The sequence below is a fragment of the Embiotoca jacksoni genome, unplaced genomic scaffold (genome assembly GCF_022577435.1).
Source record: "Embiotoca jacksoni isolate LCO1_2020_lvr unplaced genomic scaffold, fEmbJac1.0.p SCAF_48, whole genome shotgun sequence".
Lineage (NCBI taxonomy): Eukaryota > Metazoa > Chordata > Actinopteri > Embiotocidae > Embiotoca > Embiotoca jacksoni.
Window position 1 is genome coordinate 1 of NW_027185401.1, and position 27,598 is coordinate 27,598.

Consider the following 27,598-nt stretch of genomic DNA (forward strand, 5'->3'; position numbering starts at 1 on the left):
GAGAAGTTGGCAAAGGGAGGACGTCCGGAGGAAAACACATGAACCAGACTGAGGGTCGGACACACAAGGCTGAACAAAACAATACAGTTAATGAATAAAACACCCGACGGGATTATGTGAGTGCTGCAAAATACCAGAATCTGTAGATCATATCATTTGTTATTGACAGAAATTCACACGAGAGCGAGACGAGTTTAAAGAAGAAGCTGGAAGTTGAGGAGTCAAAGAGATGAAATAAACCTGAAGGGGAAGGAAGTGTTATTACAATACTTGAAAGAAACAGGATTGAGGAAAAGAATTTAGTTCACTGAATTGGTAAAACCTATATTTTATATTTTAGGTTGATTTTTGTTTTCATTTATTTATTTATCTGTCACGTTTCCTTGTTCCCTCCATCAGATCTGCAGCTGGAAGATGGGCGGAGCCAACATGGGTGGAGTCTAAGAGCTGATGTCCTCATTGGCTGCAGAGTCACATGATATTTAAATCAGCTGAAACCAGTTTTATCTTTGAGGAAGTGAAACTCACACAGTCACTGCTGCTGAGAGGTGAAATGGAGCAGAAAGGAGTTCAGCTGGACAGAAAAACCTTCTCTTGTTCCATCTGTCTGGATCTACTGAAGGATCCAGTGACTCTTCCATGTGGACACAACTACTGCATGGAGTGTATTAAAGTCCACTGGGACGGACAGGACGGGACGGGAGTCTACAGCTGTCCTCAGTGCATGAAGAGGTTCACACCGAGGCCTGTCCTGGACAAAAACACCATGTTGGCAGCTTTAGTGGAGGAGCTGAAGAAGACTGGACTCCAAGCTGCTCCTGCTGATCACTGCTATGCTGGACCTGAAGATGTGGCCTGTGATGTCTGCACTGGGAGAAAACTGAAAGCTGTCAAGTCCTGTTTATTCTGTCTGGCTTCTTATTGTGAGAAACACCTTCAGCCTCATTATGATGTCGCTCCATTAAAGAAACACAAGCTGGTGAACCCCTCCAAGAAGCTCCAGGAGAACATCTGCTCTCTTCACGACGAGGTGATGAAGATGTTCTGCCGCACAGATCGTCAGATTATCTGTTATCTCTGCTCTGTGGAGGAACATAAAGACCACGACACCGTCTCAGCTGCAGCAGAAAGGACCGAGAGGCAGAGAGAGCTCGAGGGGAGTCGAGGAAACGTCCAGCAGAAAATCCAGGACAGACAGAAAGATGTGAAGCTGCTTCAGCAGGAGGTGGAGGACATCAATCAGTCTGCTGAGAAAACACTGGAGGGCAGCGAGAAGCTCTTCACCCAGCTGATGAGTGTCCTCAAGAAAAGAAGCCGCGATGTGAAGCAGGAGGTCAGATCCCAGCAGGAAACCCAAGTGAGTCGAGTCAAAGAGCTTCAGGAGAAGCTGGAGCAGGAGATCGCTGAGCTGAAGAGGAAAGACGCCGAGCTGGAGCAGCTCTCACACACAGAGGATCACAACGAGTTCCTGCACAACTACCCCTCAGTGTCAGCACTCAGTGAGCCTACAGACTCATCCAGCATCCATATCCGTCCTCTCACCTACTTTCAGGATGTGACAGCAGCTGTGTCAGAGGTCAGAGATAAACTACAGCAAGTTCTGGGTGAAGAATGGAAGAAGATCTCAGTGTCAGTGAATGAAGTGGACGTTTTACTGTCACAACCAGGACCAAAGACCAGAGCTGGATTCTTAAGATATTCACAAGAAATCACACTGGATCCAAACACAGCAAACAGACAGATGTTATTATCTGATGGGAACAGAAAAGTAACTTTCATGATTCATAATCAGTCTTATTCTGATCATCCAGACAGATTCAGTGAATGTTGGCAGGTCCTGAGTAGAGAGAGTCTGACTGGACGTTGTTACTTTGAGGTGGAGAGGAGAGCAAGAGTTGAAGTAGCAGTCGCATACAAGAATATCAACAGAACAGGGAGCGGGGAGGAAAGTGGATTTGGACGTAATAACAAATCTTGGTCATTAGATTGTTACAATAACAGGTTTTGGTCCAACAACATTGAAACTCCCGTCTCAGGTCCTCCACCCTCCAGAGTGGGGGTGTACCTGGATCACAGTGCAGGTACTCTGTCCTTCTACAGCGTCTCTGAGACCATGACTCTCCTCCACAGAGTCCAGACCACGTTCACTCAGCCGCTCCACGTTGGACTTTGGTTAGGGTTCAGGTCAGTGTTCGGGATTTGGTTAGGGTTCAGGTTAGGGTTAGTGTTCGTTGAAAACTCTGCTGAGTTTTGTAAACTGAAATAAACTGAAGTCTTTCAGGTTTCAGTGGGTTAAAACCTGCACTTTCATTTTCCATTTCATTTTCTCTCCATCATTGAGGCGTTTCTGCTCTGAACAAAGATCTGCTGTCAATCAAGCATTATGGGCGTCACCTGGACGTCTTCTTGATAGTTGTTATCTTCATGTTAATATGTTTTATTATTGTTTTTAAACTCTTTTCACATCGTTCCTGTAGTGAAAACCACGTATCTCTCAATTTGGTGAAGTTGAATTTTGAATTATTTTCTGATAAACTAAAGAGATTTAAATGTTCTTTTATGGACTGAGATGATTTTCCTGCTAAATTAACTATTTTAAAAACCTGACAAAGCTGAAAAGGTGTTTATTTCTTCGATACGTGGTTCTCACAGGACAGCAACGCTCCAAATATGTGATGATCTGGTTCAATATGACGCTTTACAAATCAACAATATATAAAGTCGTTGAAATGAGCGAAACCTTCAGTAACTATGACGGTAAAATTCACATTAATCCAGCAGCAATATGAATCTACAAACATCACATATATAATAGTAAAACACCAACAGGGAACATTTTCTGCTTCGTGTGTACTTTTACTTTTTGTGTTTTCAGTGTATTTTTGCTGACGATACTTTTACTTCAACAAGGTTTTGAATGCAGGACTTCTAGTATTTTCAGTCTGGTATCAGAACTTTTTCTGAAATAAAGGAGCTGAATTCTTTCACTGCTTCATATATAGTAATATAGATTATTCAGAGGGAACAAAGCAGCACTTTTACTTTAATACTTTCACTAAATGTTGCTGCTAACGCTTCTGTACTTTTACCTGAGTAAGCTGTTTAATTAAGGACTTTGACTTGTAATGGAGTATCTTTGTTTTCTTTGCTGTATTTGTACTTTTACTTCAATACATGTTCTGAATACTTCATCCACCACTTGTCTGAGTTGAATTTGAAACTAGATTAGATGTTCACACGGGGAACACGTCTGCACTACATTTAACAATAGTATGGAGGAATCTAGCAGGGATGTGTGAGTGGTATGTTGAAGATGAAACATCGGTGGGTGGTGGCCATTTTCCAATATGTTGTAAAGTATCATTACAAAGGAGGAAGCAGGAGATATAGTGGGTATGTGGGTCTGTGGGGCGCTGGCGAACCGTTTGGCCACGCCCGCTCGCGAAACACATATCACGTGTATCGTCTCACCACGCCAGATGTTTGCTCCACGCTTCGTGAGGTTTCAAACATCCTTTGACCTTAAACATTAACTTCTTTTGTCACTGCGAACGAGCTGGTGTGCCACGTCCATCAAAATAGCCGCCTCTCACGGGCTCACACATCGACGAAAACGAATTATTTTGATAACTTTTAATCCCAAACATGTTTTCTATTCAGAGAACCTAAATTCAAGTCGGGGCGACAAAATCCCTCGGAGGAGTTGGACAAAGTACAACGTGTCAGAATCGCCCAAAATGGCGACTAAATTCAAAATGGTGGACTTCCTGTCGAGTTGACATAAAAGTGCAAAGTAACTTTTTTGTGCGTCTCGGTGTGATACACCTGTCCACCGGATTTGGTGAATTTAGGTAAATGTGGCCACCGGGGCATCTCTTTAGGGGGCGCTCTCGAGCCATTTGGCCACGCCCACTCGCGACTCCAGGAGAATAAGACATTTTTCGCCGGGAGACAATTGTTTATCCACTTTCATGAGTTTTTGAATATGATAAAGCCTCCAAAAAGGAAAATCACTTTACATAAGAATAATAAGGAAAGAGAAAAATAATTCCTTGAAAAACAACAGGGCTTCACACCCTGAAAACCAGACTGGCCTGTCAGACCACGTTCCTTCGCGACAGGCTCGCCTCCTGTTTTACCTCATGAACGTGAACGCATCACAGAGATGAAGTTCAGGTGGTGTCTTTGAGGGAAGCTGAGAGAAGGAGGAGGTGAAAGAGGAGGTGAAAGAGGAAGGCTCGTTTCACACACACACATTTCCCTTTTAACAGCATTGTGTCAGTGTGTGATCAGTGTGTGTCGCAGCAGCACCTCCTCCTCCTCCTCCTCATCATCATCACCACCAGCTGCAGCATCTCCGGCCGCCCGGCAACACCGTGAGTTTTATTTCAAATATTCCGACTGACACTTCTGATGTTTTTACTTTCATCTCCAAGTATTTGTTTCTCTCTGTGACTGTTTTTTTTTTTTTTTATATATAAATGTTTGGATACTCCGGTTTTCAGCAGTAGTTTGTGTTTTTCAGTCGTAGACGGAGTCTGTGGTAACTCGTCCGATTCATCAGATAAGATAAGGCGCATTCCTTTAAACAAGTTCCCTTCGATCTATTTTTAAATCACAAAATGTTTACTTCATTACTTAAACATTAACTTCCTGTGTCACGGCGAGACATCCAACTTTGCCGCATCGTCACGGCGACGCCCAATGACAAAGCCGAACGAATGTCTCAATATATCATCAACTACATGTTTAGGTTATTGTGACCCGACTTTAGGTTCATGGGATCAACCAGCTCGATGTAGAATGTGAAAGTATGAAAAGTGTCATTTCCAGTGGCCAACAGGGGGCGCTGTGACTATGAGCAAATATTACCCCACAGAGGTCTTCAGGGCGGGGCTGTTATCATACCTGTGATGTTTGGAGAAGGTCGGTCCATGTACATAAGATTTAAAGCAACTCGTAATTTCATCGCGAGACGCTCAAAATGGCCGCCACGCTGGAGGCACACACATCGATGAAAACGAATTATTTTGATAACTTTTAATCCCAAACATGTTTTCTATCCAGAGAACCTAAATTCAAGTCGGGGCGACAAAATCCCTCGGAGGAGTTCGACAAAGTACAACGTGTTAGAATCACCCGAAATGGCGACTACATTCAAAATGGTGGACTTCCTGTCTCATTGACATAATGGTGCAATGTAACTTTTTTCTGCTTCTCCATGTGATACACGTGTCCACTGGATTTTGTGAATTTAGGTAAATGTGGCCGCCGGGGCATCTCTTTAGGGGGCGCTCTCGAGCCATTTGGCCACGCCCACTCGCGACTCCACTGGAATAAGACATTTTTCGCCGGGAGACAAATGTTTATCCACTTTCATGAGTTTTTGAATATGATAAAGCCTCCAAAAAGGAAAATCACTTTACGTAAGAACGACTAACGACCAACATCTTTCCTAAATACAGTCGGGCTTCAGCAGCGATTCTCGGTTTCTTTGTCTGACTGATTATTTGTGGAACGTGTCCGAGCCGTCCTCTCCTGAGTCGCAGCTCCGCCTCACCTGCTCCTGATCACAAGTGACAAAACTGCACTCAGTGAACTCATCAGCTTCTCCTGCTGAAATTATCTGGTCCTTCAACTACTCTGTGCCAAATGAAGTCACGTCAGGTGGTAGTTTCAGTCTCTGTGTAACTTGTTTAACTTGTTTTTTTGTTGTTGCTTCCTGGATTGCAGCCTGTTCAGTCATCAGCTCCTGTCTGCCTCGCCCCGTATGCGTCTTTTGGTTAAGTTTGATTATAAAATGCGTTTCTTTTTGTTAAATCCCTGGTGTGCTCCGTCTTTGCTGCGGCCAAGAACACAAAATATACAAAAATAATATAAAATGCTTGTCAAAACATTTCAGCATTTTAGTTTTTGTCATAAAGAGCAACAGAATTCTTCATAATGCTTGTAGGTACGATTGGAGGGATATAATTTAGAGGAAGGGATTTCATTTCCAAAACTTCTTTATCATTTGGACTATCAGTAGTTGTAAAGCTAATCCTTTCCTTCCAGTGTCCTTTTTACCGTTAGTCACAGGTTGGTGTTGAAGTGACTTTACATCACACTTTGCAGAACGCTTCCCCAAACCAGCGTCTGTGGACACGATCTAAACTCTCCTGTTTCCCAGCGAGTGATTTATCTTCCCTCTATCTCACAAGGCCTTGAGTGAAGGGATGGACCTCAATCTTTGATCAGGTTGTTTGGCGGTCTTGCTGTCGTTTTATTGGAGTAAAACAACAAAGTGTAAAAATGTATTAGAAAATGTAAAAATTACACGAAAAAACGTTCCTTCTAATCTCATGAAATACAAAAGAGAGAAAAACAAATCTTTGATTCGATGTTTTGCGATCTTATTTTTTGGAGACCTGGTAGCAGTAATTGGAAGCACATGGGTGTGTGGGTTATTGTATATGTGACCAGGTGAGAAAACACAGGAGACAGAATAAACTGGAACTTGAGACCGACGTAGACAAAGATGTGAACTTTATTACATCATAGAAAATAAAACGTATCTCCAGTCGACTGGATAATCCAACTAAACACAGGGAATAATGAAGGGGTGGAAATAACTATGTTTAATACAAAAATCAAATCAACCATGAATTAACAGCCAAAGAAATAAAGAACGTGGGTCCAAACTGCTCTGTCAGGGAATTATCAAAACAAGCTCTGGAGTGTCAGCACAGTACAGAGATTTTATTCAGTGAAGCGGAAGCTAAATTAATAATAAGAAGAAACATGGTGAAGGAGCGGCAGCACAGTTTGGAGACACAGGAAGACGACTTCATGCTATTCAGAGAGAAGTTGGCAAAGGGAGGACGTCCGGAGGAAAACACATGAACCAGACTGAGGGTCGGACACACAAGGCTGAACAAAACAATGCAGTTAATGAATAAAACACCCGACGGGATTATGTGAGTGCTGCAAAATACCAGAATCTGTAGATCATATCATTTGTTATTGACAGAAATTCACACGAGAGCGAGACGAGTTTAAAGAAGAAGCTGGAAGTTGAGGAGTCAAAGAGATGAAATAAACCTGAAGGGGAAGGAAGTGTTATTACAATACTTGAAAGAAACAGGATTGAGGAAAATAATTTAGTTCACTGAATTGGTAAAACCTATATTTTATATTTTAGGTTGATTTTTATTTTTATTTATTTATTTATCTGTCCAAGTTTCCTTGTTCCCTCCATCAGATCTGTAGCTGGAAGATGGGCGGAGCCAACATGGGTGGAGTCTAAGAGCTGATGTCCTCATTGGCTGCAGAGTCACATGATAGTCACGTGTGCCGACGCTTCGAAGCGCGTGTCGAGGCTTGCTTCATTTAGGGGAGGAGCCACAAATGATGACGTCCGAAGCCTTGCTGCCCTGCTGTACCACGTGACTGTTTCAGGAAGTGGTTCAGATTTTGCCTGGAGGTTTGACAGCAATATAAACTCTTCAGGCTCCATTCAAAATGTGGGTTGTTGGTGGAGAGTTGAGGTCAGTTGAGAGTTTGGATAGTTTGGAGAAGTTAGAGAGAGAGAGATAGTTTGGAGATTTAGGAGAGTGAGGAGAGAAGGAGGTGATAAGATGGAGCCAGCTAGGAAGAGGAGGATTTCCCCTGTGGGAACACTTTGATTTGATAACTCCTAATAAGCTAAATCTAACTCTATTTCAGACACATTAGGTTTGCTTATCAAGAACTTTATTTTCCACAGTTTCTTATTTTATTCAAAGGTGAGGTGTTTATTGTGCTCCAAGGAGTTGGGGTACAATAACAACACCTCATCCATGCTGAGGCGTTACCGTGCCTTGCATGAGAATAAGGAGGAAACTGGAGCTTCACCCAGCCAAGGTAAGTCATTACAATATTACAAATGCACCATCACAATTTTTCCCTGTTCACTTTTGTTTATTGTGCAAATAAAGACAGGTAACAGACACTGTATTTATTCTCTTTTAACCAGCCACCAGAAAACAAGAGCTGGATGAAGCCCTCGTCTCCATGATAGTGAAGGACACACAGCCCTTCAGTATTGTGGATGATGTTGGATTCAGGGCATTTGTGTCCAAACTGGATCCTAATTATGTTCTCCCTACAAGGCAGGTATGTATGGGTGCATGCATGAAACAAATGAGTACTTTATTGTGTCTCACAGTTCAGCACTATGTATTTTTTCCTTTAGGCTCTGAAGGCCATGGTGGAGGCCAAGTATGAGTCAGCTAAGGAGAAGGAGAAGGCTAAAGTGGAAAAGGTGGCTGCTGTTAGCCTTACTTCTGACATGTGGACATCCACAAAACCAAAAACTGTTGAGAAACTGTTATTTCTGAATAAAAATGAATAAAATGTCCCCTGTCCTGTACATCATTGTCCAAGTTACACAAGCATATTCAGTCCCCTCTTCCTCGTTCCACAAACACTTCCACTGTCCTCTGCCTGCTTAAGCTCATGACATTTTCCTAAAGTGACAGAAAAACATGATTACACAACCTGCCATATCATATGATACGACCATTTTGGGAAAATTTACACAGAATACATTCAAAAAATATTTTATTATGCACATATGTCATCATTTATGTACAGAAATTATTTGGTCATACATTTTTGTAATTCATAGTCATTCCCAACAGCCATAACAGACACAAACATTCAATGCATCACATGATGTGGTTCAGATACAGCTGCCTGTGATTATACACTTGGCCAGCAGGTGGTTTTGTGTTCACGTGAAGCTTCGAGAAATGAACCCTTTCTGGAACCAATTGGCTGAAGTGGTTCGATGCCTCATGAGGCTTCATCTCACCATCACTAGTGGATAGAAACCGTATCCAAAAAGAAAGTAAGTGGAGTAATGATTGAGAAAGGGGAGAGGGAAATACAGCAGGTGAAGGTGCAGAATAAAACCACCTCTGCAGAGGCAGTGAAGAGGTTCAGCCAGAGTGGAGGAGCCGATGGAAGAAGTAAAGCCGTCAAAACGAGCCACAGCAGTCCTCCATCAGACAAAACGAGGGGGAAACAACGGTCGACTTACAAAACACAAACAAAGCTGGTCACTTTCACAGCAGGGGGTAGTAAATGCTACGATGGAGGTCGAATCCAAACCAGAGAGGATTCAGATCATTGTTAAAGCAGCAGTCCACCACTTAGATATCAGCGGACTAACACGGGAGGACGTCAGAAATGATCTCAGTATTCAGGCAAGTCCGGAGCAAATATGATCTGAGAGTTTTTAAATACACATCGCACTGGAGCGAGGCCCAAAACATCACCTCCATCCAGGGCTCAGTTTGATGTTATCCACCACAGAAACAAACACATGAGGAACACAGCTCCAACGCTCACTCCACCGCTGGAACTCTCCCTGCACAACAGGTATGAGCTGCTGACTCATGAAGTGTGTGATGACACTAAGTCTGTGGAAACTGGTCATTACATCACCAGAAACAAGGCTGATGGAAGCACGAGAAACAGCCTCAAAACCACTGCTAGATCAAGAGCCAGAAGAGACACAGTTCAGGTCCCTCAGACACCAGGCGGTATTTTGATGGAGGACGCCATCACCAAGCACGTTAAAATGGCTGAAAATCTGTGTTTGGATACCACCAGTGTGAAGGAGTTAACGGAGCTCCTCCCAGTTATCCTCTGGACTCGTCCAAGAAGTCTGAGGGTTCTGATCCACACGGGTTCTTCTGACATCCTGCAAAAGAGAACGGGCTCTGAGACTCTGGAAAAAGATTTCACACTGCTGCTGAAAACCCTGAGTGACCATCGATCACAAGACGCGTTTATTTCCGGACCGATTCCGACGCGCAAGAAAGGAAGTGAATCGTTCAGTGGACTCCTGATCCTGAAAACATGGCTGACATCAACACGCCTCAAACATGGGATACGTTTGATTGACAGTTTTAACCCTTTGTGGAACCGTGAGGAGCGTTTCAACCTGATGGAGTTCATCTGAACTTCACTGGATCCAGACTTCTCGGCGCCAACCTACAACCTAAATTACTATCTTACTAGACGGCGATCTCAAAATTGTCAAAGTTCATCCACAACCAGCCTCCTCTCCAGTCTGAGAGTCCCTGCAGATGAAATTGCCTTTTTTTTTTATCGTCGGATCTTTGACCGATAAATCTTTTCTGGTTAATGATCTCATCATCGATAAGACTTTGTACTTTCTGTTCCTGGTTGAAACGTGGCTTAACAACACGACTGGTGAAGCAACTCTGATAGAGGCTTGTCCTCCTCACTATAAATGTTATCAGTCAGTTACACAGAACAAGAGAGGAGGAGGGATCGCAGTGATCTTCACCACAGTTTGGGTGTAATGACATCGACCTCGCTGATTTGACATCATTTGAATATGTTGCTCTGCAGCTGAAAGGTAAATCAACAGTACTGATCATCACAGTTTACCGGCCACCGACGTACTCGGCACTATTTCTGCAGGAACTCTCAGAGTCGATCTCACCAGGTATCACCAGATATGACAGGTTCATTCTGAACGGAGACTTTAATATTCATGTAAACAAGAAGAACGACCACAAAGCTCCAGAGCTGATGGATTTACTGGACAGCTTTGAAGTGACCCAACATGTAAAGGAAGCCGCCCACCAGCAGGGTAACACCCTGGACTTGGTGATAACAAGAGGGTTACACGTGGATCAGGTTTCAGGACGTGAATTATCTTTCTCTGACCATCGCTGTATACTTTATGATGTGATTGTAACCATGGCAACGACTAAAGGGCAAATTCTGGTTCAAAAGACACTCCTTGAACCATATAATCATGAGTGCTCTTTAAATGAGGTGGTTGAACACTTCAACAACTCTGTCGTCTGTTCTAAATACTGTTGTAATGTTTCTGAATACTTCATCCACCATTTGTCTGAGTTGAATTAGACTAAATGGTGCTGCTTGTTTCCAGAATGGCCACCAGAGGGAGCACTCTGCCCACTGACAGCGCTCGTTGCCCCTGGAGACTAATAAGTGAACTTATCAGAGGTAAAACAAAGATCCTCAAATCTTTGTTTCATGTTACAGCAGCAGAAACAGAGGGCGTCTCAGTTTGTGGGGGAAACTTCAACTTAGTCATGAATCACAGCCGAGACGACGAGTTTGAGGAGGAATAAAAAAAACTGCTCTCAAACTCAGCAGCTGCAGTCTGTCACGTTTCCTTGTTCCCTCCATCAGATCTGCAGCTGGAAGATGGGCGGAGCCAACATGGGTGGAGTCTAAGAGCTGACGTCCTCATTGGCTGCAGAGTCACATGATATTTAAATTAGAGCTGAAACCAGTTTTATCTTTGAGGAAGTGAAACTCACACAGTCACTGCTGCTGAGAGGTGAAATGGAGCAGAAAGGAGTTCAGTTGGACCGAGAAACCTTCTCTTGTTCCATCTGTCTGGATCTACTGAAGGATCCTGTGACTCTTCCATGTGGACACAACTACTGCATGGAGTGTATTAAAGTCCAATGGGATGGACAGGACGGGACAGGAGTCTACAGCTGTCCTCAGTGCATGAAGACATTCACACCGAGGCCTGTCCTGGACAAAAACACCATGTTGGCAGCTTTAGTGGAGGAGCTGAAGAAGACTGGACTCCAAGCTGCTCCTGCTGATCACTGCTATGCTGGACCTGAAGATGTGGCCTGTGATGTCTGCACTGGGAGAAAACTGAAAGCTGTCAAGTCCTGTTTATTCTGTCTGGCTTCTTATTGTGAGAAACACCTTCAGCCTCATTACGATGTCGCTCCATTAAAGAAACACAAGCTGGTGAACCCCTCCAAGAAGCTCCAGGAGAACATCTGCTCTCTTCACGACGAGGTGATGAAGATCTTCTGCCGCACCGATCGTCAGATTATCTGTTATCTCTGCTCTGTGGATGAACATAAAGACCACGACACCGTCTCAGCTGCAGCAGAAAGGACCGAGAGGCAGAGAGAGCTCGAGGGGAGTCGAGGAAACGTCCAGCAGAAAATCAAGGACAGACAGAAAGATGTGAAGCTGCTTCAGCAGGAGGTAGAGGACATCAATCAGTCTGCTGAGAAAACACTGGAGGGCAGCGAGAAGCTCTTCACCCAGCTGATGAGTCTCCTCCAGGAAAGAAGCCGCGATGTGAAGCAGGAGGTCAGATCCCAGCAGGAAACCCAAGTGAGTCGAGTAAAAGAGCTTCAGGAGAAGCTGGAGCAGGAGATCGCTGAGCTGAAGAGGAAAGACGCCGAGCTGGAGCAGCTCTCACACACAGAGGATCACAACGAGTTCCTGCACAACTACCCCTCAGTGTCAGCACTCAGTGAGCCTACAGACTCATCCAGCATCCATATCCGTCCTCTCACCTACTTTCAGGATGTGACAGCAGCTGTGTCAGAGGTCAGAGATAAACTACAGCAAGTTCTGGATGAAGAATGGAAGAAGATCTCAGTGTCAGTGAATGAAGTGGATGTTTTACTGTCACAACCAGGACCAAAGACCAGAGCTGGATTCTTAAGATATTCAAGAGAAATCACACTGGATCCAAACACAGCAAACGGACAAATGTTATTATCTGATGGGAACAGAAAAGTAACACGAATGGATCAGAATCAGTCTTATTCTGATCATCCAGACAGATTCAGTAGATATTGTCAGGTCCTGAGTAGAGAGAGTCTGACTGGACGTTGTTACTTTGAGGTGGAGATGAGAGGAAGAGGAGAAGTTGAAGTAGCAGTCGCATACAAGAATATCAACAGAACAGGGAGCTGGAAGGAAAGTGGATTTGGATTTAATGACAAATCTTGGTCATTAGATTGTTACAATAACAGTCTTTGGTTCAACAACATTGAAACTCCCGTCTCAAGTCCTCCATCCTCCAGAGTGGGGGTGTACCTGGATCACAGTGCAGGTACTCTGTCCTTCTACAGAGTCTCTGAGACCATGACTCTCCTCCACAGAGTCCAGACCACGTTCACTCAGCCGCTCCACGTTGGGTTAGGGTTCGGGTTCAGGTTAGGGTCTCTCTTCGTTGGAAACTCTGCTGAGTTTTGTAAACTGAAATGAATTGAAGTCTTTCAGGTTTCAGTGGGTTTAAACCTGCATTTTCATTTTCCATTTCATTTTCTCTCCATCATTGAGGCGTTTCTGCTCTGAACAAAGATCTGCTGTCAATCAAGCATTATGGGCATCACCTGGACGTCTTCTTGATAGTTGTTATCTTCATGTTAATATGTTTTATTATTGTTTTTAAACTCTTTTCACACCGTTCCTGTAGTGAAAACCACGTATCTCTAAATTTGGTGAAGTTGAATTTTGAATTATTTTCTGATAAACTAAAGAGATTTAAATGTTCTTTTATGGACTGAGATGATTCTCCTGCTAAATTAACTATTTTAAAAAAAACCTGACAAAGCTGAAAAGGTGTTTATTTCTTAGATACGTGGTTCTCACAGGACAGCAACGCTCCAAATATGTGATGATCTGGTTCAATATGACGCTTTACAAATCAACAATATATAAAGTAGTTGAAATGAGCAAAACCTTCAGTGACTATGACGGTAAAATTCACTTTAATCCAGCAGCAATATGAATCTACAAACATCACATATATAATAGGAAAACACTAACAGGGAACATTTTCTGCTTCGTGTGTACTTTTACTTTTTGTGTTTTCAGTGTATTTTTGCTGACGATACTTTTACTTCAACAAGGTTTTGAATGCAGGACTTCTAGTATTTTCAGTCTGGTATCAGAACTTTTTCTGAAATAAAGGAGCTGAATTCTTTCACTGCTTCATATATAGTAATATAGATTATTCAGAGGGAACAAAGCAGCACTTTTACTTTAATACTTTCACTAAATGTTGCTGCTAACGCTTCTGTACTTTTACCTGAGTAAGCTGTTTAATTAAGGACTTTGACTTGTAATGGAGTATCTTTGTTTTCTTTGCTGTATTTGTACTTTTACTTCAATAAATGTTCTGAATACTTCATCCACCATTTGTCTGAGTTGAATTAGACAACATGATGCTGCTGTTTCACAAACTGACCACCAGAGGGAGCACTCTGCCCACTGACAGCGCTGGTTGCCGCTGAAGACTCTCAAAGGTCATGAAATGTAATCTTCCAGCCTTTGGTGCAGATCCCTGTGAGAGAGGAACGCCCCTCAGCTTCATCAATATGTTCAGGCTGAGAAAGTTTCTTCCTGAAATGACTTCCATGATAAATCAAATCCCGGCTCTGTGCTGAGCACGGTCACCTCAGAGCAGAAAGCTTCTCCGTGTGGACGTTGGACGGTCTCACGTTGTCTGCTTGGTTTTCTCCAGCTGCTCTGTTTTCCTGCCAGTTTAGATACTTGCAGGTCGGTTAACTGGTAAATCTGCTAGCTGTGAATGTGTTGGTCAGTTAACAGCTTGTCCCGGCTGTATTCTGCATCTCTGCAAAGTTTAGAAATGAATGCTGGTAATTGTAAAAGTCAGATAAAGTACATTGTGGTGTCGTCACATGCTGCATATGCTGACATTTATGAACACGTCCAAAGGTTTTCTTGAATGAGAATTAACGGTTTGTTTCACTCAAATTCTCCCCAAAATCAAACAAACAGATGTTTTGCATTTAGATCTGGAGGTGTGCAGATATAGTTTGTATTCTCGACCTCAGAAAGAGGTTGTTTACCCCCAAAAGAAAAACCCAAGTTCGCTAAAGATTCGCTTCCTTGTTTTTCCAGAAGCTTCTAAATGCATGTCGTGGTCTTTGTCAGTAAACTGTAATGTAGAAACACATCAAGTCATTCAAGGCTTCCTGAACTTTTGCCTTTTTTTCTACCCTGTAGAACAACACTGAAGACATTTAAAACTCATATCTATTTCCTTTGAAATGTATTTTTCAGCTGTATGGCTCTCCACTTCTAGAAATAAGTAGTGCTCACCACAAATCCATTTAAAAATCCCTTCTGCTGGTACTTTTAATCCTTTGATCCAGATTGAATTTGTATGGTACGTACTGCTTCCAAGAAACAGCTGTAAGCACAGACTCTAAATTCAGACTCTGAAAATGTCTCCTGACTTCTCCCTCCTCCTTGATTTGATGTTTTACCAAACCATCCATATAAATGGAAACAGTCGGACCTCAAATCACGTTGAAAACGAGCTTTTTCATCCCGACCGTCTTTTGAGCTCGATCACGTTACATTTGAATCACGACACAATCAGACTTCTTTTGTCGTCTCTCCTCAAACATTGAAGCGCTGAGGTTTAGATGATGAGGAGAGAGAAAGTTCTTCAGGACATGAGAATCCAGAGTTGTGCTGCCGGTACAGACCTGTACTGAGCCGGCTAAAGCAGAGGAAACAAGCACGGGACAATTCTTTTACTTTTGATATCAGTGTTACTCACCTTCGACCACCGACATGAAACGGGAGGTCCAATTCATATTCTATCTTCAGGATCCCTCTGCAGGTCACTCACATGGTTGAAGAGAATCTCTTTTCAATAAGTGACCTTTTCAAACGACAAAACCAAACACAGACCTCGTCCATCTTTATGGAATCAGATCAAATGTAGTAACGGCTGAAAAAGGCTGCTTAAATCTGAAATGAAGATGTTTCCAGTGAGCACAGAAACAGAAGTGAACCTTCAACCTGCTTCTCGTCTCGCTCGTCACGTCTCCGCTTCTCAACAACGTTGGACTTTGTTCTTCTTTCAACCTGAACGTCTCCTCGTCGGCTCGTTGCAGGTCTCCGCGTTCTGTTTCCGGTTTCCTGTCTCAGCTCGCTTTGGGACAGACGGGCTAAAAAGACGTAGCGGACGGTGAGGACGTCCTGTTCAATGTTTCCTTTAGTCACTAGATTTCTAATCCAAATGAAGAAGCAGCAGCAGCCGGCCAGGCAGCATGTGTTTCCTTCATGTTAGCGGTGACAGAGTGCTGCACCTGTTACCTGTTCTTCTGATCTTTTAGCTTTCTGCTGAAGAGGTTTCATCTTTGTGACCGTTGTCCATCGTGGAAGATGAACAGCTGAGCAACAGCAATATTTAAAGAGACTCTGATACTAAACATAGTGTTCTTCTTCTGGAGTGACAACAAAGTGATGAAAGAAGACTTGTTTAAAAAACAAAAGGGATATTTTTCTTCGTGACATATAGAGATTGCTGGATTTGATCCTATTTGCTCCGAGCTAATCAACAAGGTCATATGTTATCGTGACGTTGTGAATTGTATAGATTGTCACTAAATGTTCACGTGTACGATGATTTAAGCCTTTGTAATGTTTTACAGGAGTTATTTGAACTATTTTAGCGCCTCCATCTGAGGCAGCGTTCTCCGTATCCAAGTGAAATTAGAACAAATAACTGGCCTTTATTGTGTGAATGCTGATTCAGCATTTACACTGTTGACATCCTGTTTCTGACTTCTTCCACGCGCTTTGTTTTGGTCGCTCACTACTTCTGCATACTCACCGAGTTCAACCATTCACATTTGAAATTGTTCAACTCTTTCAGGACATTTACGCCGACATTCAACTTTTTTCAAACATTTATCATTTTTTTGAACATATTTGTAACATTTGAGTGAATGAGGAGATTCTTCAACTCCTCTCAAACTTTCTGTCGTTGTCACAACAGCAGTCAGACATCATCTGTTAGAAAAATGACTCCGAGGCTGAATTCAAAATCAAACACATCGGACATTTATTCTTGCAAGAAGGAGCAAATACATGTTCACTCAAAGAAAGGTGTCCAGCATTGCTCGAAGTCTCTCCTCCGTAGTTCAGCTTTTATACAGCGTGACAAACAGTTGACAGTCATCCCCACTTCCTCTGTAGATCTGATTTTGTAGATAGTACTGAGTGAGGTCGTAGGTCACCAGATAAAGGTACAGAGACGTTGTAACTGAGACTAGAGAACCATGTTGTGCAGATAAATGGGTTCATCTTTCCTGAGACAACAGGAACATGTTATGCAACAGATAGACAAACATTTGACAAGTATGATGAGCTCATTATTTCCCATCATCATCTCTCAGATTCCTCACGTTTCCCGTGTTTCTTTGTCTGACTGATTATTTGTGGAACGTGTCCGAGCCATCCTCTCCTGAGTCGCAGCTCCGCCTCACCTGCTCCTGATCACAAGTGACAAAACTGCACTCAGTGAACTCATCAGCTTCTCCTGCTGAAATTATCTGGTCCTTCAACTACTCTGTGCCAAATGAAGTCACGCCAGATGGTAGTTTCAGTCTCTGTGTAACTTGTTTAACTTGTTTTTGTGTTGTTGCTTCCTGGATTGCAGCCTGTTCAGTCATCAGCTCCTGTCTGCCTCGCCCCGTATGCGTCTTTTGGTTAAGTTTGATTATAAAATGCGTTTCTTTTTGTTAAATCCCTGATGTGCTCCGTCTTTGCTGCGGCCAAGAACACAAAATATACAAAAATAATATAAAATGCTGGTTTATTAAGGACTTTGACTTGTAATGGAGTATCTTTGTTTTCTTTGCTGTATTTGTACTTTTACTTCAATAAATGTTCTGAATACTTCATCCACCATTTGTCTGAGTTGAATTAGACTAAATGGTGCTGCTTGTTTCCAGAATGGCCACCAGAGGGAGCACTCTGCCCACTGACAGCGCTCGTTGCCCCTGGAGACTAATAAGTGAACTTATCAGAGGTAAAACAAAGATCCTCAAATCTTTGTTTCATGTTACAGCAGCAGAAACAGAGGGCGTCTCAGTTTGTGGGGGAAACTTCAACTTAGTCATGAATCACAGCCGAGACGACGAGTTTGAGGAGGAATAAAAAAAACTGCTCTCAAACTCAGCAGCTGCAGTCTGTCACGTTTCCTTGTTCCCTCCATCAGATCTGCAGCTGGGAGATGGGCGGAGCCAACATGGGTGGAGTCTAAGAGCTGAAGTCCTCATTGGCTGCAGAGTCACATGATATTTAAATCAGCTGAAACCAGTTTTATCTTTGAGGAGGTGAAACTCACACAGTCACTGCTGCTGAGAGGTGAAATGGAGCAGAAAGGAGTTCAGTTGGACCGAGAAACCTTCTCTTGTTCCATCTGTCTGGATCTACTGAAGGATCCTGTGGCTCTTCCATGTGGACACAACTACTGCATGGAGTGTATTAAAGTCCACTGGGACGGACAGGACGGGACAGGAGTCTACAGCTGTCCTCAGTGCATGAAGACGTTCATACCTAGGCCTGTCCTGGTGAAAAACACCATGTTGGCAGCTTTAGTGGAGGAGCTGAAGAAGACTGGACTCCAAGCTGCTCCTGCTGATCACTGCTATGCTGGACCTGAAGATGTGGCCTGTGATTTCTGCACTGGGAGAAAACTGAAAGCTGTCAAGTCCTGTTTAGTCTGTCTGGCTTCTTATTGTGAGAAACACCTTCAGCCTCATTATGATGCCGCAACATTCAAGAAACACAAGCTGGTGAACCCCTCCAAGAAGCTCCAGGAGAACATCTGCTCTCTTCACGACGAGGTGATGAAGATGTTCTGCCGCACCGATCGTCAGATTATCTGTTATCTCTGCTCTGTGGAGGAACATAAAGACCACGACACCGTCTCAGCTGCAGCAGAAAGGACCGAGAGGCAGAGAGAGCTCGAGGGGAGTCGAGGAAACGTCCAGCAGAAAATCCAGGACAGACAGAAAGATGTGAAGCTGCTTCAGCAGGAGGTGGAGGACATCAATCAGTCTGCTGAGAAAACACTGGAGTGCAGCGAGAAGCTCTTCACCCAGCTGATGCGTCACCTCCAGGAAAGAAGCCGCGATGCGAAGCAGGAGGTCAGATCCCAGCAGGAAACCCAAGTGAGTCGAGTCAAAGAGCTTCAGGAGAAGCTGGAGCAGGAGATCGCTGAGCTGAAGAGGAAAGACGCCGAGCTGGAGCAGCTCTCACACACAGAGGATCACAACGAGTTCCTGCACAACTACCCCTCAGTGTCAGCACTCAGTGAGCCTACAGACTCATCCAGCATCCATATCCGTCCTCTCACCTACTTTCAGGATGTGACAGCAGCTGTGTCAGAGGTCAGAGATAAACTACAGCAAGTTCTGGATGAAGAATGGAAGAAGATCTCAGTGTCAGTGAAGGAAGTGGACGTTTTACTGTCACAACCAGAACCAAAGACCAGAGCTGGATTCTTAAGATATTCACAAGAAATCACACTGGATCCAAACACAGCATACAGATACCTGTTATTATCTGATGGGAACAGAAAAGTAACAGGAATGAATCAGAATCAGTCTTATTCTGATCATCCAGACAGATTCAGTAGATGTTATCAGGTCCTGAGTAGAGAGAGTCTGACTGGACATTGTTACTTTGAGGTGGAGATGAGAGGAAGAGGAAGAGTTGAAGTAGCAGTCGCATACAAGAATATCAACAGAACAGGGAGCTGGGAGGAAAGTGTGTTTGGACGTAACAACAAATCTTGGTCATTAAATTGTTCCAATAACAGTCTTTGGTACAACAACATTGAAACTCCCGTCTCAGGTCCTCCATCCTCCAGAGTGGGGGTGTACCTGGATCACAGTGCAGGTACTCTGTCCTTCTACAGCGTCTCTGAGACCATGACTCTCCTCCACAGAGTCCAGACCACGTTCACTCAGCCGCTCCACGTTGGGTTTTGGTTCGGGTCTGTCTTCGTTGGAAGCACTGCTGAGTTTTGTAAACTGAAATAAACTGAAGTCTTTCAGGTTTCAGTGGGTTTAAACCTGCATTTTCATTTTCCATTTCATTTTCTCTCCATCATTGAGGCGTTTCTGCTCTGAACAAAGATCTGCTGTCAATCAAGCATTATGGGCGTCACCTGGACGTCTTCTTGATAGTTGTTATCTTCATGTTAATATGTTTTATTCTTGTTTTTAAGCTCTTTTCACACCGTTCCTGTAGTGAAAACCACGTATCTCTAAATTTGGTGATGTTGAATTTTGAATCATTTTCTGATAAACTAAAGAGATTTAAATGTTCTTTTATGGACTGAGATGATTCTCCTGCTAAATTAACTATTTTAAAAAACCTGACAAAGCTGAAAAGGTGTTTATTTCTTAGATACGTGGTTCTCACAGGACAGCAACGCTCCAAATATGTGATGATCTGGTTCAATATGACGCTTTACAAATCAACAATATATAAAGTAGTTGAAATGAGCAAAACCTTCAGTGACTATGACGGTAAAATTCACTTTAATCCAGCAGCAATATGAATCTACAAACATCACATATATAATAGTAAAACACTAACAGGGAACATTTTCTGCTTCGTGTGTACTTTTACTTTTTGTTTTTTCAGTGTATTTTTGCTGACGATACTTTAACTTCAACAAGGTTTTGAATGCAGGACTTCTAGTATTTTCAGTCTGGTATCAGAACTTTTTCTGAAATAAAGGAGCTGAATTCTTTCACTGCTTCATATATAGTAATATAGATTATTCAGAGGGAACAAAGCAGCACTTTTACTTTAATACTTTCACTAAATGTTGCTGCTAACGCTTCTGTACTTTTACCTGAGTAAGCTGTTTAATTAAGGACTTTGACTTGTAATGGAGTATCTTTGTTTTCTTTGCTGTATTTGTACTTTTACTTCAATAAATGTTCTGAATACTTCATCCACCATTTGTCTGAGTTGAATTAGACAACATGATGCTGCTTGTTTCCAGAATGGCCACCAGAGGGAGCACTCTGCCCACTGACAGCGCTGGTTGCCCCTGGAGACTACATATCCCAGAATGCCTCGCGTTCAGTCTTCATTCCCAGGAAGTGAGGAGCGGGGTGAATTTTCTATAGTTGGATGGTGAAAACTTCCCAGATTGAGGATATTCTCGAGGCTAAAGTTTGGAAAGATGGAAACCTGTTGATTGTGTGTAGAAATGCAGAACAAAGAGAGCGAGCGGACGGGATTAAAGAAACATGTCGTTTTAAAGTAGTGAATAGTAGTGACGTCACGAGGTGTGCCGACGCTTCGAAGCGCGTGTCGAGGCTTGCTTCATTTAGGGGAGGAGCCACAAATGATGACGTCTGAAGCCTTGCTGCCCGGCTGTACCACGTGACTGTTTCAGGAAGTGGTTCAGATTTTGCCTGGAGGTTTGACAGCAATATAAACTCTTCAGGCTCCATTCAAAATGTGGGTTGTTGGTGGAGAGTTGAGGTCAGTTGAGAGTTTGGATAGTTTGGAGAAGTTAGAGAGAGAGAGATAGTTTGGAGATTTAGGAGAGTGAGGAGAGAAGGAGGTGATAAGATGGAGCCAGCTGGGAAGAGGAGGATTTCCCCTGTGAGAACACTTTGATTTGATAACTCCTAATAAGCTAAATCTAACTCTATTTCAGACACATTAGGTTTGCTTATCAAGAACTGTATTTTTCACAGTTTCTTATTTTATTCCAAGGTGAGGTGTTTATTGTGCTCCAAGGAGTTGGGGTACAATAACAACACCTCATCCATGCTGAGGCGTTACCGTGCCTTGCATGAGAATAAGGAGGAAACTGGAGCTTCACCCAGCCAAGGTAAGTCATTACAATATTACAAATGCACCATCACAATTTTTCCCTGTTCACTTTTGTTTATTGTGCAAATAAAGACAGGTAACAGACACTGTATTTATTCTCTTTTAACCAGCCACCAGAAAACAAGAGCTGGATGAAGCCCTCGTCTCCATGATAGTGAAGGACACACAGCCCTTCAGTATTGTGGATGATGTTGGATTCAGGGCATTTGTGTCCAAACTGGATCCTAATTATGTTCTCCCTACAAGGCAGGTATGTATGGCTGCATGCATGAAACAAATGAGTACTTTATTGTGTCTCACAGTTCAGCACTATGTATTTTTTCCTTTAGGCTCTGAAGGCCATGGTGGAGGCCAAGTATGAGTCAGCTAAGGAGAAGGAGAAGACTAAAGTGGAAAAGGTGGCTGCTGTTAGCCTTACTTCTGACATGTGGACATCCACAAAACCAAAAACTGTTGAGAAACTGTTATTTCTGAATAAAAATGAATAAAATGTCCCCTGTCCTGTACATCATTGTCCAAGTTACACAAGCATATTCAGTCCCCTCTTCCTAGTTACACAAACACTTCCACTGTCCTCTGCCTGCTTAAGCCCATGACATTTTCCTAAAGTGACAGAAAAACATGATTACACAACCTGCCATATCATATGATACGACCATTTTGGGAAAATTTACACACACAGAATACATTCAAAAAATATTTTATTATGCACATATGTGATAATTTATGTACAGAAATTATTTGGTCATACATTTTTGTAATTCATAGTCATTCCCAACAGCCATAACAGACACAAAAATTCAATGCATCACATGATGTGGTTCAGATACAGCTGCCTGTGATTATACACTTGGCCAGCAGGTGGTTTCGTGTTCACGTGAAGCTTCGAGAAATGAACCGTTTCTAGAACCAATTGGCTGAAGTGGTTCGATGCCTCATGAGGCTTCATCTCACCATCACTAGTGAATAGAAACCGTATCCAAAAAGAAAGTAAGTGGAGTAATGATTGAGAAAGGGGAGAGGGAAATACAGCAGGTGAAGGTGCAGAATAAAACCACCTCTGCAGAGGCAGTGAAGAGGTTCAGCCAGAGTGGAGGAGCCGATGGAAGAAGTAAAGCCGGCAAAACGAGCCACAGCAGTCCTCCATCAGACAAAACGAGGGGGAAACAACGGTCGACTTACAAAATACAAACAAAGCTGGTCACTTTCACAGCAGGGGGTAGTAAATGCTACGATGGAGGTCGAATCCAAACCAGAGAGGATTCAGATCATTGTTAAAGCAGCAGTCCACCACTTAGATATCAGCGGACTAACACGGGAGGACGTCAGAAATGATCTCAGTATTCAGGCAAGTCCGGAGCAAATATGATCTGAGAGTTTTTAAATACACATCTTACTGGAGCGAGGCCCAAAACATCACCTCCATCCAGGGCTCAGTTTGATGTTATCCACCACAGAAACAAACACATGAGGAACACAGCTCCAACGCTCACTCCACCGCTGGAACTCTCCCTGCACAACAGGTATGAGCTGCTGACTCATGAAGTGTGTGATGACACTAAGTCTGTGGAAACTGGTCATTACATCACCAGAAACAAGGCTGATGGAAGCACGAGAAACAGCCTCAAAACCACTGCTAGATCAAGAGCCAGAAGAGACACAGTTCAGGTCCCTCAGACACCAGGCGGTATTTTGATGGAGGACGCCATCACCAAGCACGTTAAAATGGCTGAAAATCTGTGTTTGGATACCACCAGTGTGAAGGAGTTAACGGAGCTCCTCCCAGTTATCCTCTGGACTCGTCCAAGAAGTCTGAGGGTTCTGATCCACACGGGTTCTTCTGACATCCTGCAAAAGAGAACGGGCTCTGAGACTCTGGAAAAAGATTTCACACTGCTGCTGAAAACCCTGAGTGACCATCGATCACAAGACGCGTTTATTTCCGGACCGATTCCGACGCGCAAGAAAGGAAGTGAATCGTTCAGTGGACTCCTGATCCTGAAAACATGGCTGACGTCAACACGCCTCAAACATGGGATACGTTTGATTGACAGTTTTAACCCTTTGTGGAACCGTGAGGAGCGTTTCAACCTGATGGAGTTCATCTGAACTTCACTGGATCCAGACTTCTCGGCGCCGACCTACAACCTAAATTACTATCTTACTAGACGGCGATCTCAAAATTGTCAAAGTTCATCCACAACCAGCCTCCTCTCCAGTCTGAGAGTCCCTGCAGATGAAATTGCCTTTTTTTTATCGTCGGATCTTTGACCGATAAATCTTTTCTGGTTAATGATCTCATCATCGATAAGACTTTGTACTTTCTGTTCCTAGTTGAAACGTGGCTTAACAACACGACTGGTGAAGCAACTCTGATAGAGGCTTGTCCTCCTCACTATAAATGTTATCAGTCAGTTACACAGAACAAGAGAGGAGGAGGGATCGCAGTGATCTTCTCCACAGTTTGGGTGTAATGACATCGACCTCGCTGATTTTACATCATTTGAATATGTTGCTCTGCAGCTGAAAGGTAAATCAACAGTACTGATCATCACAGTTTACCGGCCACCGACGTACTCGGCACTATTTCTGCAGGAACTCTCAGAGTCGATCTCACCAGGTATCACCAGATATGACAGGTTCATTCTGAACGGAGACTTTAATATTCACGTAAATAACAAGAACGACCACAAAGCTCCAGAGCTGATGGATTTACTGGACAGCTTTGAAGTGACCCAACATGTAAAGGAAGCCGCCCACCAGCAGGGTAACACCCTGGACTTGGTGATAACAAGAGGGTTACACGTGGATCAGGTTTCAGGACGTGAATTATCTTTCTCTGACCATCGCTGTATACTTTATGATGTGATTGTAACCATGGCAACGACTAAAGGGCAAATTCTGGTTCAAAAGACACTCCTTGAACCATATAATCATGAGTGCTCTTTAAATGAGGTGGTTGAACACTTCAACAACTCTGTCGTCTGTTCTAAATACTGTTGTAATGTTTCTGAATACTTCATCCACCATTTGTCTGAGTTGAATTAGACTAAATGGTGCTGCTTGTTTCCAGAATGGCCACCAGAGGGAGCACTCTGCCCACTGACAGCGCTCGTTGCCCCTGGAGACTAATAAGTGAACTTATCAGAGGTAAAACAAACATCCTCAAATCTTTGTTTCATGTTACAGCAGCAGAAACAGAGGGCGTCTCAGTTTGTGGGGAAACTTCAACTTAGTCATGAATCACAGCCGAGACGACGAGTTTGAGGAGGAATAAAAAAAACTGCTCTCAAACTCAGCAGCTGCAGTCTGTCACATTTCCTTGTTCCCTCCATCAGATCTGCAGCTGGAAGATGGGCGGAGCCAACATGGGTGGAGTCTAAGAGCTGATGTCCTCATTGGCTGCAGAGTCACATGATATTTAAATCAGCTGAAACTGGTTTTATCTTTGAGGAAGTGAAACTCACACAGTCACTGCTGCTGAGAGGTGAAATGGAGCAGAAAGGAGTTCAGTTGGACCGAGAAACCTTCTCTTGTTCCATCTGTCTGGATCTACTGAAGGATCCTGTGACTCTTCCATGTGGACACAACTACTGCATGGAGTGTATTAAAGTCCACTGGGACGGACAGGACGGGACGGGAGTCTACAGCTGTCCTCTGTGCATGAAGAGGTTCACACCGAGGCCTGTCCTGGTGAAAAACACCATGTTGGCAGCTTTAGTGGAGGAGCTGAAGAAGACTGGACTCCAAGCTGCTCCTGCTGATCACTGCTATGCTGGACCTGAAGATGTGGCCTGTGATGTCTGCACTGGGAGAAAACTGAAAGCTGTCAAGTCCTGTTTAGTCTGTCTGGCTTCTTATTGTAAGAAACACCTTCAGCCTCATTATGATGTCGCTCCATTAAAGAAACACAAGCTGGTGAACCCCTCCAAGAAGCTCCAGGAGAACATCTGCTCTCTTCACGACGAGGTGATGAAGATGTTCTGCCGCACCGATCGTCAGATTATCTGTTATCTCTGCTCTGTGGAGGAACATAAAGACCATGACACCGTCTCAGCTGCAGCAGAAAGGACCGAGAGGCAGAGAGAGCTCGAGGGGAGTCGAGGAAACGTCCAGCAGAAAATCCAGGACAGACAGAAAGATGTGAAGCTGCTTCAGCAGGAGGTGGAGGACATCAATCAGTCTGCTGAGAAAACACTGGAGGGCAGCGAGAAGCTCTTCACCCAGCTGATGCGTCACCTCCAGGAAAGAAGCCGCGATGTGAAGCAGGAGGTCAGATCCCAGCAGGAAACCCAAGTGAGTCGAGTCAAAGAGCTTCAGGAGAAGCTGGAGCAGGAGATCGCTGAGCTGAAGAGGAAAGACGCCGAGCTGGAGCAGCTCTCACACACAGAGGATCACAACGAGTTCCTGCACAACTACCCCTCAGTGTCAGCACTCAGTGAGCCTACAGACTCATCCAGCATCCATATCCGTCCTCTCACCTACTTTCAGGATGTGACAGCAGCTGTGTCAGAGGTCAGAGATAAACTACAGCAAGTTCTGGGTGAAGAATGGAAGAAGATCTCAGTGTCAGTGAATGAAGTGGACGATTTACTGTCACACCCAAAGACCAGAGCTGGATTCTTAAGATATTCACAAGAAATCACACTGGATCCAAACACAGCAAACAGTTACCTGTTATTATCTGATGGGAACAGAAAAGTAACAGGAATGGATCATGATCAGTCTTATTCTGATCATCCAGACAGATTCAGTATATGTTGTCAGGTCCTGAGTAGAGAGAGTCTGACTGGACGTTGTTACTTTGAGGTGGAGATGAGAGAAAGAGGAGGAGTTGATGTAGCAGTCGCATACAAGAATATCAACAGAACAGGGAGCTGGATGGAAAGTGGATTTGGATGTAATAACAATTCTTGGTCATTAAATTGTTCCAAGAACAGGTTTTGGTTCAACAACATTGAAACTCCCGTCTCAGGTCCTCCATCCTCCAGAGTGGGGGTGTACCTGGATCACAGTGCAGGTACTCTGTCCTTCTACAGCGTCTCTGAGACCATGACTCTCCTCCACAGAGTCCAGACCACGTTCACTCAGCCGCTCCACGCTGGACTTTGGTTTGTCTCCGTTGGAGACTCTGCTGAGTTTTGTAAACTGAAATAAACTGAAGTCTTTCAGGTTTCAGTGGGTTTAAACCTGCATTTTCATTTTCCATTTCATTTTCTCTCCATCATTGAGGCGTTTCTGCTCTGAACAAAGATCTGCTGTCAATCAAGCATTATGGGCGTCACCTGGACGTCTTCTTGATAGTTGTTATCTTCATGTTAATATGTTTTATTCTTGTTTTTAAGCTCTTTTCACACCGTTCCTGTAGTGAAAACCACGTATCTCTAAATTTGGTGAAGTTGAATTAGATTATTTTCTGATAATTTAAAGAGATTTAAATGTTCTTTTATGGACTGAGATGATTCTCCTGCTAAATTAACTATTTTAAAAAAGCTGACAAAGCTGAAAAGGTGTTTATTTCTTAGATATGTGGTTCTCACAGGACAGCAACGCTCCAAATATGTGATGATCTGGTTCAATATGACGCTTTACAAATCAACAATATATAAAGTAGTTGAAATGAGCAAAACCTTCAGTGACTATGACGGTAAGATTCACTTTAATCCAGCAGCAATATGAATCTACAAACATCACATATATAATAGGAAAACACCAACAGGGAACATTTTCTGCTTCGTGTGTACTTTTACTTTTTGTGTTTTCAGTGTATTTTTGCTGACGATACTTTTACTTCAACAAGGTTTTGAATGCAGGACTTCTAGTATTTTCAGTCTGGTATCAGAACTTTTTCTGAAATAAAGGAGCTGAATTCTTTCACTGCTTCATATATAGTAATATAGATTATTCAGAGGGAACAAAGCAGCACTTTTACTTTAATACTTTCACTAAATGTTGCTGCTAACGCTTCTGTACTTTTACCTGAGGAAGCTGTTTAATTAAGGACTTTGACTTGTAATGGAGTATCTTTGTTTTCTTTGCTGTATTTGTACTTTTACTTCAATAAATGTTCTGAATACTTCATCCACCATTTGTCTGAGTT

General features: G+C 43.2%; 3 protein-coding genes across 3 annotated transcripts; all 3 read left to right on the top strand.

The window, feature by feature from the left end:
- Window positions 1-463: 463 nt before the first annotated feature.
- On the top strand, window positions 464-3,178 carry LOC138210806 (tripartite motif-containing protein 16-like). Its single transcript, XM_069170130.1, has 2 exons — window positions 464-2,184; window positions 2,215-3,178. The coding sequence occupies exons 1-2, from the start codon at window positions 476-478 to the stop codon at window positions 2,264-2,266; spliced, it is 1,761 nt and encodes a 586-aa protein (XP_069026231.1). The 5' UTR covers window positions 464-475; the 3' UTR covers window positions 2,267-3,178.
- Window positions 3,179-10,934: 7,756 nt separating this feature from the next.
- Window positions 10,935-13,065, top strand: LOC138210689 (tripartite motif-containing protein 16-like). The gene has a single exon (XM_069169981.1). The coding sequence runs from the start codon at window positions 11,377-11,379 to the stop codon at window positions 13,063-13,065; it is 1,689 nt and encodes a 562-aa protein (XP_069026082.1). The 5' UTR covers window positions 10,935-11,376.
- A 4,934-nt stretch (window positions 13,066-17,999) lies between these two features.
- On the top strand, window positions 18,000-27,571 carry LOC138210830 (tripartite motif-containing protein 16-like). Its single transcript, XM_069170162.1, has 2 exons — window positions 18,000-19,346; window positions 26,314-27,571. Exons 1-2 carry the CDS (start codon window positions 18,000-18,002, stop codon window positions 26,653-26,655), a joined length of 1,689 nt encoding a protein of 562 aa, XP_069026263.1. The 3' UTR covers window positions 26,656-27,571.
- The last annotated feature ends 27 nt before the right edge of the window (window positions 27,572-27,598 follow it).

Bases quoted from the DNA above. Each gene is read 5' to 3' on its own strand.
- LOC138210689 (XM_069169981.1), top strand. From the start codon at position 11,377: ATGGAGCAGAAAGGAGTTCAGTTGGACCGAGAAACCTTCTCTTGTTCC.
- LOC138210806 (XM_069170130.1), top strand. From the start codon at position 476: ATGATATTTAAATCAGCTGAAACCAGTTTTATCTTTGAGGAAGTGAAA. The intron at 2,185-2,214 runs GTCAGTGTTCGG...GTTAGGGTTCAG, and splicing joins GGACTTTGGTTAGGGTTCAG to GTTAGGGTTAGTGTTCGTTG.
- LOC138210830 (XM_069170162.1), top strand. From the start codon at position 18,000: ATGGAGCAGAAAGGAGTTCAGTTGGACCGAGAAACCTTCTCTTGTTCC. The intron at 19,347-26,313 runs GTTGAAGTAGCA...TTTGAGGTGGAG, and splicing joins AGATGAGAGGAAGAGGAAGA to ATGAGAGAAAGAGGAGGAGT.